Here is a 12618-nt window from a genome sequence, read left to right on the forward strand (position 1 = left end):
ACTGCGGTGGTCTTTAAAGGCTAAGCATGAATAAATCAGAGGCGATATCGCGAATGATTACGGCAGACAAACGCCGCGCGTGTAACAGAACCCCGTCTGATGTCGGTGATTTTTTCGCCTGCTATCTTGACTGAATTTTAATTCCTCTAGTGTGAAACGGGATAAAAACCTGTATAACATTCCTTATTTATGCATTTTGAGTATTCTGTCTATAATATTTGGATCATGGCCTATCGCCTGCTTTTTGAATAAACTTTCCTCTTGTACTTCGCTAAATTCCTTTATCTATTTAAATGCTTCTATCAGACCCCTCTCCATTATGTCTCCTCCAAGCTGTATGTGGCATACAGGGCCAGACTGGGGGATGTACAGGGGTGTGTATGGAGCGATTTTGGCCAGTGGCCCACCGGGTGTGTCAGATGGCCGTTCCAGGCCGGATATCACATATAGCCAAATAGTTTTCAGTACAGTTCTGTACATGAGTTTGTGTTGAACAGGGCTGGATAGAAACTTTTTTTTTTATTGAAACTGATGAAAATTAAAGGAAAAAGTACAAACAGCAACAAATTAAAATATAATATCAAATCATTAGGAGATGATCCCTCTATAGGCGCCCTTATACATTTTTTTACCATAAAAGTTTATATAATGAACACATTGAATGTGCAATTATTCAATATATTAAATCATGTTATCATTTTACGATATGGCTTCTATAGTTTACCAAGGATCACATATCATAGAATTTAGATTTGGGACCTTGTGCTATTGTACCAAAAATGTGGGCAGAAATATATTTTTATAAGTGTTTTCATAAACCGGAAGTGGGCGACATACTGTGCAATTTAATTTTGCAATTCATCTTTTTTTCTGATACATACAGCGCCCTCTGCTAATATTGAGACCCTCAGTAAATATGCCTTTATTGTTTAATCTTTTGATTAATTTCTTTACAAAATACACAAAAATACTCTGCTCTCATGGATATCAATTGCAAACACAACAGGTTTATCCAAAAAAAAAAATATATATAAATATATATTAAATATATGTCGCATAATTATTTACCAAGGGTGCCAATATTAGTGGACGGCTCTGTTCTTCCATATTTTTCCATATCTAGCTTTTTTTTTGAGCCACAATATCTGCCAAGTTGTCAGGAGTGGTTTATTTTATACGGCATGAATCACATTTAATATCATTTTAAATTCCTTTTCTCCGGAATCCAGGTTATAATTTGCTGTTTCAGCGTTCTTTAATATTGCATGTTCCTTTTTTCTTTGCATTTACTAGCATTATCGCTAGACGTTTTTATATTATATTCCCTGCTTTGGGTCTGGTGAAGAAAAGATATAACTTGCTTGCGATGTTCATCGTTTTCCCGAATGTTAATGGAACCAGCACTGGCGGAATGCATGATGTGCTTCTAAGCAAAACAGCTCCTTACAAATGACTCCTTCAATAAGCAAGCGATCTCGCTGAAAACAAGTTGCGGCAAAGATATCATCACCCGTTATTAGTGGGAAAATAAAATTTGACATATTCCTCCTCATTTACATTCCGTTTCGGATCAAAGGAAAATGGTTTTCAGTTCAGCCTCGTAAGAGGGGTCACAGGGAATGACACATTCTCTCACTTATAGCAATTCTTGTTTTAGTCCATGGAGACGCTTTTTTTTTCGAGTTGGAGGCATGTTAGTGCTTCATAGAAGTGTGGAGGTTTCTCTAATTGGAGATACTTCTCTCCCCTTAGTAGATTTAAGCCAAAGAAACGACACACCGGAGCGGCAGATCGGGTGAGTCTGGATCGTTGTCAGGCTTGCCCTTGGGTTGCTTTGATTTGAAGAATTTAGTCCAGAATAGTCCAGGTGTGTTTTTTCTTGCAGTTCCAAATGAAAACAAGGACCTTAGGATGCTCTGCGAGCTTGTTTTATAGATGTACTTTTCCGTGTGGTCACTGCATGGCGGATAGCGGCAGAGAAGAATGCGTTGAGTATCTTGGCCCGTCTGCCCCCCCCTATGGATCCCGTGCCGATACCAGTGCAGCTGGTAAAACCAATGCGTTTATTTCCTGGTTCCCACTATTTTGTCACGCGCTGCGTCTATCAGAGTAATAAATACTAAATCCAACAAATAAAAATGTATATGTATGGCCGTCAATCCATGAACAAGCATTGTGTTTGGTTCTGTGTTTTGAAGTTCAAAGTCAGAGAGCTTTCTTGTTGGCTTAAAGACTCAAATGCTTTTTGAACTGCGTATGTAAAGTAACAATGCATAGGGCTGCCATATTGGCCGTTTTTATAAGGGACGCATATACATGTCAGCAACATGTGAAATGTATATGGGCCTCCTAAAAACTTACAAAATGGCAACCTCACATAGCTGCCAGCTGTCCCAATATGGATTACTTCCTGTTGACATTAGAGCGTATATACCTCTGGGGTAGATGTCCCAACCAGTCCCCACATTTGAGAGGGCTGCTTGCAAATTTGTGCCGAGTTTTGCAGAGGATGTTGTGTTAATGTTAACGAAACCACTGAGGATTAATACAATTTATTAAGCTCCATAAAAAGTTTACACAAAATAAATGGCAAGGGGTAGATGAAGAGAAACCAGTGCAGCCTAACGCGTTTCATGCTTCAGCAAGCGTTTAATCAGCAGAAATGTGAAACGTGTTAGGCTTTTGCTTTCTCTTCAGCTTCCCCAAATCACTTGTTTAGTAAACTTTTTTTATGGGTTTGATTGAACTCTATTCACGCTCAGATAGTATTTATGTAGGTGCCGCTTTTTAGTTGTTTGTGATGCTGAAACACCTTTCCTACAGGTACTGTATAGAGATTGCAAGGCAAAATTGCCCCACATTTGCTCTAACCCCCAAACATCCTGCTTGTGCCATCTTTGTCCCCCAGCTTGTCAGTGCCCACAGTATAGCTTTAGAATGGAATATATTTAGGAATGAGAATATTGAAAAATAATTATCTTTGTTTCCAGTATGTCATTACTTGAGTAGTTATCTGTTTTCAGAATAAACTTGATGCAAAATAGAGTGGTCAATTGGATGTATTTTACATTCAATATAAAACATTAAAGCTGCCATTGTAGCTGCATCTGTTTAAATAGGTTTGGTAAAATATGTACAACCGTATAAAACGTAACAGCGCTAAAAATTTCACCCCCTGCAATACAGACTGGCATCCCTGATTCAAGAGATCCTGTGATCCTTAATAGTGAGGTTTGAAATGGGAAGAACTAATCTGGCTCATGGTAATTTGATAAAATAAAAAGAAGAATTTGCCTGTATTCACATTTATAAATGGCAATGAAAAAACCTTTTTGGCTCAGTAACAAATAGTGGCAATTTTTATGGCAATCTGATCACCTCTACTACAGGCTATAGCAAACAATCCTTTATTTCTATAGTGCCAATGATTTTCACAGAGCTTCTTACAACTCACGCAAGCTTACAAGCTAGAGGTTCATGATATGGTTGCCAACTGTCCCAATCTTGCCAGGATAGTACTGGCAGCAGAACTTGTGTTGCCCCAACCAAATCCACTGCATTCTCGGCACCCATGTGCTGTTGGACAGAGCATTATATGATGTCACTCTTTGCCATGGAATGTGGCTGGAGCATGATGTAATGTCAAGGATTGCCCTAACAATGATGTTACAGCCGCATTCTTCTCCAAATGCTTATAACAGAATTTTGGAAAAGATATCATAGCTGTCTATTAAACTAATAATATCTGGCAGACCCTCACATTCCAGACCAATGGGACCTTTAATTTACTGACTCCAAAAAAAGTGTGTAACACACACATATCCATACTAACACACACATTCATGCCACCACAAACACCTACACATTGACGTAAACAGACTCACTCTATCATCACACCAACCTCACAATCATCACACCTTTTCCTGAACCTTTTTTTTTATAGCTGCTTGTGTACTGTATGTGAGCAGCCACACTATTATCACGGGATCATTTTACATTTTACATGTTCCCACCTCAGCAAGTAGGCCGGTCTAAGACAGAATGGTCCTGTTTGAAGAATTGTGGACAGGTCCTGCTGGGCTTCACTTTGGAAATGTTTCCATGTTAATTGTTCAAACCCATAAAAAACAAATGTGCAGAGCAGTGTTAGTTAACAATACTGTGAACAGATTCAGTCAATGGAACAGATTTATTGTAATATAGTAATATTTACTTTAACAGTAATATTCACTTTATTCAGTTTAGGTTCATCCAATGACTTGTCTGATTTACATAATTATTCATCATAAGACAAGTGCAACCTAAAAGTATTATATGATCCGTGGATTAATTGTCAAGTGTATCCGTTAAAGCCATGATAATATTTTATATTATATGTGTAATATAATTAGTAGGTTTTGTGAAAGACAGGTCCTGTCAACGCAACCTAACAGCATTCTATGACGAAGTTAGTGAAAATATAGATCTGGGTGGCAGTGGATGTCATCTATTTGGACTTTGCTAGGATATATACACTGATGTATACACTGAGGCTGTCACAGTACTGGCTCAATGACAGTTTTGCTCTCCAAAAGAGAATCTGCCCTTGACTCTCCATAACGCTACCGGAAAAACATTTGGTGGAAAGTAAGGTTTAATTATTCATGATAAATGCGCAGCACTACAAATGGCGTAAAAAGTTACTGAATACCCACATTGAGTCATCATCCCAATGGTGAAGTAAGGTGGAGAGAGCATCATGACTTTGGGGCTGCTTTGCTTGTCATCATTGAGGGGACAATGAGTTCCCAAGTTTATTAGGGTATCAAACAGGATAACGTCAGGGTTGATAAAGCAGGACATTGACCCTAAACATCAAAGTAAATCATGGCTTAAAAAAAGAAAATCCACCTTTTGGAGTGACCCGGTCAGAACCCAGACCCAAACCCATTAGAAATGCTGTGGAATGACCCAAAGAAAGCCATTCACACCAGACATCCTAAAATATGGCTGAGCTTAAGCAGTTCTGCAAGGAAGGTCTTAAAAATCCTTCTGAACTTTGTGCAGGTCTGATCCGCGGCTACCAGAAGCGTATTGTTGTTGAGGTTATCGCTGCCAAAGAAGGTTAGACTATTTATTAAATCTAAAGGTATACTGTGAATGGTTAATGGAAATGTTCAATAAAGACATTAACGCTTAACACTGTTTTTTTGTTAGTAGCTTAAGCACATTGTGTTTGTCTATACGTGTGGCTGAGATGCAGATGAGATAACATTTTATGGATAAACATTGCAGAAAACCAGGTCATTCCAAAATGTTCATTTATATATATATAGATATAGATATATATTAATACTGTATATTCTATATATACAGTATTGTGCAAAAGTTTTAGACAGATGTGAAAAAGTGCTGTAAAGTAAGAATGCTTTCAAAAATAGACATAATAATAGTTTATTTTTATCAGGTGACGCCAAACATTGATTTTTCTTCTGTTCGCTCACTTTTCACATTTTGTTTAAAAAAAATTAACTATTAACATGTCTATTTTTAAAAGCATTCTTAGTTTACAGTATTTTTTACACCCACTTTTTGCACACTACTGTATATTCCTATATATATATATGTATTTAAGACATGATAATATATTTTTAAGAGCCATTTAAAAAAATACATGATAAAATTTAGACGCTATTTAGCCAAGAGTTTACACATACCCAAATGAAGAATGGAAGTACTATTATGTCTTTCAGCTCCACAGGTACTCTGAATAAATATCACTCTGTGTAATTAGCTCATGTACTGCTGGGAGAAATGAGGTTATTTCCCATTTCTTTGTTTTCTCAGAACTACAGGGATAGCCTCTCAATAGGCGTGTTTGTCTAGCCAGGTGTTACGGTGAAATCTCCCAGACGTGACAATTCTCTTTTTTGTGTGGGTGCGGGATAATACCTTGCTAAGTGATGAGATGATAGATTCCCAGCTGGTGTCCACAGCATCTCCTTCCTCCCACAATTAAAGCTTTGCTGCAGATATACCGCTTATATAATGATTTTTTGAGTCTGCACAAGGCTTCAACTCATATTACACACAACTTCAGCATGATTATGCATTTTACACATAAAGACATCAAATTTTACTCTGTTGCATAATGATCTAAAGATGTATGTTCTGTGGCTAGGACCACCCTACACCATTTTATGTTTGTATGTTACATGTGTTACGTTTCTCTTTGTTACATAGTTACATAGTACATAAGGTTGAAAATAAGGCCTAAGTCAATCAACTTCAACCCTTCTACCTTAGCTTCCTACTTTTGATACAAAAGACGGCAAAAAAAACCTAATTAAGCTACTTCAGATTCTGCCATCAGTGGGAAAAACTCCAAACGGCCACCGCCATGTGGCAACACCTAGGGACCAGTGTTTGGCACAGTTTTTAAACCTCCTCCCATTATTCTGTACTTGGTTGTTGTTGGTTGTTCTTTCCCCATGTGGTCTCCATGGGGTTCGTGGGATCTGCTTGTCTTCTGTTGATGACCTTGGATTCTTTCCTACATTTGGTTCGCCTGCAACTATGATCCTTGGCAATTTGATCGCTGCCTACCTTTGGACATAAAATCAAGAGGACAAAAAACACTAATTTATTGGTTATTTTTCATTATTAGTTATTTTTTTCTCCCACCTGTGGTTTTAAACAAATTCTGGACTTCTTAACAAAAATGCATCAGCTGTCATTTAATAAAATCATATCAAATAGGCTTAAATGAATTGCTGCTACAAATCTAACAATTATAAATGCTTTGGCAGTAATCCATTTTTTTTCTCTTTTTTTATGGTGCTGTACTAAATGAAAATAATTACATTTCTGGTCTAGAATAACCCATTGTCCTTTAACCTGGTACTCTAAAGGGTTAACATCCCTTTATCTATAATATTTCAGTAAGAGTGTAAACTCCTTTGTGAGGTTTCATTACATTTACTGATATTTAACAGGAAAACAAAATCATTCAATTCCATTTCTTTTCATCCAAACCAAGACCCAAGGCCTACATTTATGAAAGAATGGATTTTATTTTTTTCTGCGTTTTCTGTACTTTGCAGTTAAATGATTAATGAAAACACGTCAATTGAGAAAATCAACAAGGGACAAAGCTAAATAGACTTCCGAGGAAAAGTCAAAACTTTGCTGTTGTTCGGAGTGAGACTAATAGGAATTGTCTCAGTTATTAATTATATACGTGAATAAAGAACGATCTTTGAGCAAATGGCTTTGCTTTAAAAAGTAAATTAAATATACATTTTGCAATCATTTTATGTTAAGGTTTCCTACATGGGGCATATCTGTACAGATACACACTCTCTCTCCAACACATTCACTAACACACAGTTACACACTCATGTTAACACACACTTATACACATGCTAACACACACTCCTTCTCTTCCGCACACACATGTGTGTGTAGGTGTGTGGTTAGATGATCTTTATGGTTCGAATCATTCGAAATAATATATAAAGCATTTTTATTAAAACATTGTTTCCCAATCTTTGATGTACCATGATTACAGATGGTATAGGAAGAGCAATTATTTGTTTAAATCCAACAGGAAGTGTCAGGAAGCGTCGGTAAAACTTTAATCTGAGCTCATTAATATGTTCCTGCTTACAGAACATACCGGTTTTTTTTCCTGTCCAGAACATAATTAACTGTTTCATTATCGGGGAGGGCTGGGGGGAGGGCTAGAGGCACAGAAGAAAAGCACAAGTATTTTAGGATTTGAAAGATGACAAGACGAAAGAAACCCAAACATAAATCTGAGAACATTTGACGGATGAACTTATGTCTGGAGAATTCAGACAAAATTAGTTATATCAGAGGAAAGAATCAGTATTGCTGCCATGTAAGTACACCGTGCCAGATATACAACACTGGAAAGCGTTAACTAAATCAGAATAAGTTGCAGGTCTAGACTGTAAAGTGGGCTATTGTGTGAGACGCATTTAAAGGGCCAGCAGGAGAGCTCAGTAAAGCCACGTATCGTTTAGCTTTCCAGTGGAAGCTGTCCTCCTTCTGGCTGGTGCCACCATGGACAATGATATGTCGTAGGCTGTCTGGCATGGTGGTACCAAGTAAAAATAATCTCAAAGTAGGGCCCCAACTGATATGTTTGGACCTAGCATCATCATAGGTACCCATATTTTTTAAAAAAAGCCTACTCGTTTTCCCCCAGCGCCCCTCATCCCTCTCCCCAGTAAAAGCACTGGAATGCTCCAAGTGTCATGTGAATGGTACACTTGAATTGTTCATGGGGCAGCGTCTCAGCACACATCTGTCAATTATGTCAACATTAACCTATCCAAACAGGATGGCCAACTATCTACATTAAACCAAAGGGATTTTTATTGCCCCTCGACTGCACCCCCCATCTACATATCGTGCAGGTGATATGTTCAGCTGAACATACCTTGTGACACATGATATACTGTACTTATAGCCAGTCAGCTCCAGTGCTGGCCCAGCATCCCTGTAGTGTGGGCATACCTGTGAAGTGCTCCAGTTGATTTCAAACAGCCAATAAGTGGTGAGAATTCTCAGACCAGGTTGAAGTGTTATGCTGCAGCTCTGGAGTTGCAGCTTCTCCTAAAGGAAACTTTTTTTTTTCCTCTTTGTACTTTGTACTTGTAATGTAAAAAAAGTATGCATTATTTTGGTGATACCCCTATCTGAGATGCAAATCATTTTTAAATATGTGGACAGAGACAAATTACGTCACTCCTAAATACCCCAAACAGGTGCTTCTGTGGTTTTTTTTTTACCCTATGACTAGCAACAATAAACTGCAAGAAACTCAAATTACAAAATAGCAACAATAAAACTATCATTATTTAGAACAAAATTAGAAACCCTAAAAAAATGAAACAAAGCACTTCAATAATTAAAAAAAACAAACATTTACTGGATATTGTAAAGAAAATGATAGACAATGAGACGCTGATTGTTAGTGTATTCATGAAACTTGCTTAGGTTTGTGAGATGAGTCATTTTAGTGATGTCCATATTTTTCTATTTCTATTGGTGGGTTTATTTTCTATTGTATCAAACAATCAGTTTTATTCTACTGTGCACAGACAGATGGTCCTTGCTGATCTCCCATATGCTCTTTTCTTTTATTACATTACACAGTGGCATTCATCTGCATAAACTCCCCCAAGTCATCCAAAGTAATCCCGTGAACACTTCTGCTCTTTTAAAGCGATTCGCACTTACCCTTTACTGTGAGTATTTGTGTTTATGGGGACAATTGCTCGACTTAAAATATATACATCATAGACATTAACCCCTTAATGACAAAGCCCATACATGTAAGGGCTCAAAATGCATTGTTTTCAATAGGTTTAGGGACCGTCCATTGTCCTTAAGGGGTTAATCAAAAGAACCAAGTTATCAAATGTAATTTTATATAATATAGGGGCAGCATTAAAAAGATGAAAAGTTACAGAAGCTTTTTAATTTGTACAGGTTTATATTTTGCACTTTTGAAAGGTCAAGCAGGAATTTGTAACAGGCTTCCTACATTCTACATTTAGGATACTACACATGAACCTCTAGTTCTAGACATAGGATTTCATGGCAGATAAGAACAAGTTGACCCATCTAGCCTGTTTTTCCATCAGTCCTTCATCTCTTTTTAGGTTCAGAGTAGTTTTATACCTATCACGTATATGTTTAAAGTCCCTTACTGTATAAACCTCTACCATATCTGCTGGAAGCTTCTAGCACAAATATCTTACAGCAAAGGAGGAACTTTAGATACAAGATGGGATAGCAATTGTGAGCTTTTACATAGAACAGACAATAATAGGGCTAATTTGTAACTGTTTAAGTAAAAGTAAGAAAAACTTATCACCAGCGTAGCATATAGATGAAATGATTTGATTTGGGGATTATCTGGCAGTTGCTCTTTAGAAACAATAGCACTTTTTTTTCTAAAGCCATCAAGGCTTAATGGTAATAATAACTAATAATAAAAAGTATTTCTTTATCTCTTGTTAGATTGATGATTTCTAGACTGATAGTACGGCGGTTGATTATCTCTGCTTTATTAAAGCATATCTTGCTTCCTAATGTTAGATTCTTTAACAGAATTGACAAAACAATGAGTCGTGATGAGAACAAGAATCTTGTTTTATCCCATCTCAGCCCTTTTTACAGAAGACGCTCTTGTCGCTTGTCTTTCATAACCGATAAATGCAGTGAGATGTCACTCATCTTTCTTTTTTAAATAAACTGTAAAACCCATACTTGTGCTTGTTGAAGATATACGGTATATCTATATGTATATCACATTTAAGATAGTAGAAGCAGAACGTTGAAAAAGTAGCACCAGCTCCCAAAATGTTTGTGGTTATGGTGGCAATACATGTGTTTGGTGGCACTTCTGCCATCACTCGTTCATTCCAACCAGTGAGATCTGATGTGGAAATATGGAGAACTTATCTAGAACTGGGTTTTTGCTGCCAAGTATAGTGGGGGGGAAACATTTACCCCTTTCATTTGCATAATATTTGGGTATATTCTATACCCCAATATGTCGATTTGAGTAAAGATGTTAATTGACTGTTCCTATCCAGGTTCAAGGTCAGGGAATTATAAAATGGTCTACTCACAAAAGAGAGGGTTTGCAGAAAAGTTGCGGTGTCAACTCCTGAACTTGACTATACATTATGAAGACCCGACTCTACTAAGCTTCTGCTGCAACGTGTAAGTCTCCTTACACACTGATTTATACATTATACAGGGCCAGCTCAGCCCTTTTGGCTTCCAGTGTTGGCCGGGAGCTGAATCCACAAGTCAAGAAACAAACAATGCTGCCAACTCTCCCTTTAGTGAATAAACCCATTCCAGAATGATGATGTCATTTAGTAATGAAGTTATTTAAGGAAGACGATCAATCAGTAATACAAATGCTTGGTAACCCATTATAAACAAGACGTTATTTGAAGCAATAGAACATTCAAACACAAAGTAATGATGGAATAATAATTTAGAGATCTATCGTCAGCAGAGACAGCTCTTAAAAGGGTACTAAAACTGTAATTAATTTACCTCTTTTTAGTGATAGAGGTGGATATATGCTATTGTGTAACTGATTATCACAACATTTTATCCCGCGTGGCCACCAGTGAAGTTGTTTTGAGTAAAAATGCACTTCCCATTCATTCTGGAGGAATTTTTAGATGTATCATCACTACTATTATTATTAGTAATTAATGATTTATATAGCGCCAACATGTTCCGCAGCAGTGCTCAGTGGGTAATCAGGACATAAGTAGTGCATCACATACAACTTTGGACTTACGGACACAGAAAGGTAAAGAGGGCCCTGGTAAAAGAAGATTAAACTGTTTAAAAAAAAAGTTAACTCAAAAGCTATTATCTACACCAAAATACTTCAGTTTTCTTTATTTTAAAAATGTCCAGAGCTGATTGCACTTTAGGTAAGGTGCTCTGCATAGGAGAGCTCCCAATAAATATTATTATTCTTCATCTTTTGGAAAATCACAAAATAACCGTGAAAAACCGAGCAGCCAATCAGAGATCAGTGGCGTTTACTATGGCTACCTGATCGCCCAGGATGAGCAATTGACCGAGGTCTCCGTTGATCACCATTTTCTTTGTCTGATCCTTCTTGTAGCGATTTAACAAATGCCCTGGGACAGAGAACAGCTGTCAAACCTTATCTTCAGATTGTTCGGTTGGACTCTTCTTATGTAATGGCATTTTAATTGGTTTATAAAAGGTCCTGGCTTCTGTGCGCTCCTTGGTTCTCTGCCATTATTGATGGATACCCGGAAGCAACAGCTAATAGAAATACATAGAGGACATTATAATAATCATTGCTTGTTATGGAATTGACAGTGAGATGCTAACTGGCGGCCCAAGGTACTAGAATTAAATGTTTCTGTAAATACGTCTTAGAACACCCTATAAGTTGTGCTAGCGGAAATGCAAGCAAATGCGATAACGATGAAAAATGGTTTTAAGATTAATTAATTTATCACAGGTATGTAGCCTTCTATTAAAATGAATGACTGGAGAAATGAAAACATTTACATTTCATATCAAGACATTTTGATGCAGGAATCCTCCTTTCTTTTTACATTAGGACATTGTTCAAGCGTAACATTTTTTAAACACAAATACCTTTGCCATAATGAATGGGCCAAAGAAAGGGTTAACTGCAGATCGTATACCAGTCCTTTAATACAGACTTCGGAAAATGTAGTTTTGGACAATTTTTACAATATAATAATATTCTTAAATGAAAAAATGTAATGATATACTGTAATAAAATTTGTTTTTTTTTAATCTTTTGTTTTTTTGTAGCACTTCTATATGCAACCATTTTTGGTAACGTGACAACCATCTTCCAACAAATGTACGCCAACACCAATCGGTACCACGAAATGTTAAACAGCGTTCGGGATTTCCTTAAACTCTACCAGGTTCCCAAAGGGCTGAGCGAACGCGTCATGGATTATATTGTGTCAACGTGGTCGATGTCGAGAGGAATTGATACAGAAAGAGTAAGTGCTCCTTTATTGTACCCAATAATAAATCTTTATAGAAAGAACA

The 12618-nt window shown here is 37.1% G+C and overlaps 1 protein-coding gene across 1 annotated transcript in view; it reads left to right on the forward strand.

Annotated features, from left to right (window-relative positions):
• KCNH1 (potassium voltage-gated channel subfamily H member 1) overlaps positions 1 to 12618 on the forward strand; it is a 126120-nt gene that overhangs the window by 58530 nt on the left and 54972 nt on the right. Inside the window, exon 8 of the mRNA XM_053458666.1 lies at positions 12370 to 12569. Coding sequence (XP_053314641.1) covers positions 12370 to 12569 — 200 coding nt within the window. The remainder of the gene's footprint in view (positions 1 to 12369; positions 12570 to 12618) is intronic.

Source organism: Spea bombifrons, chromosome 3 (assembly GCF_027358695.1).
Source record: "Spea bombifrons isolate aSpeBom1 chromosome 3, aSpeBom1.2.pri, whole genome shotgun sequence".
NCBI classification, from domain to species: Eukaryota; Metazoa; Chordata; class Amphibia; order Anura; family Pelobatidae; genus Spea; species Spea bombifrons.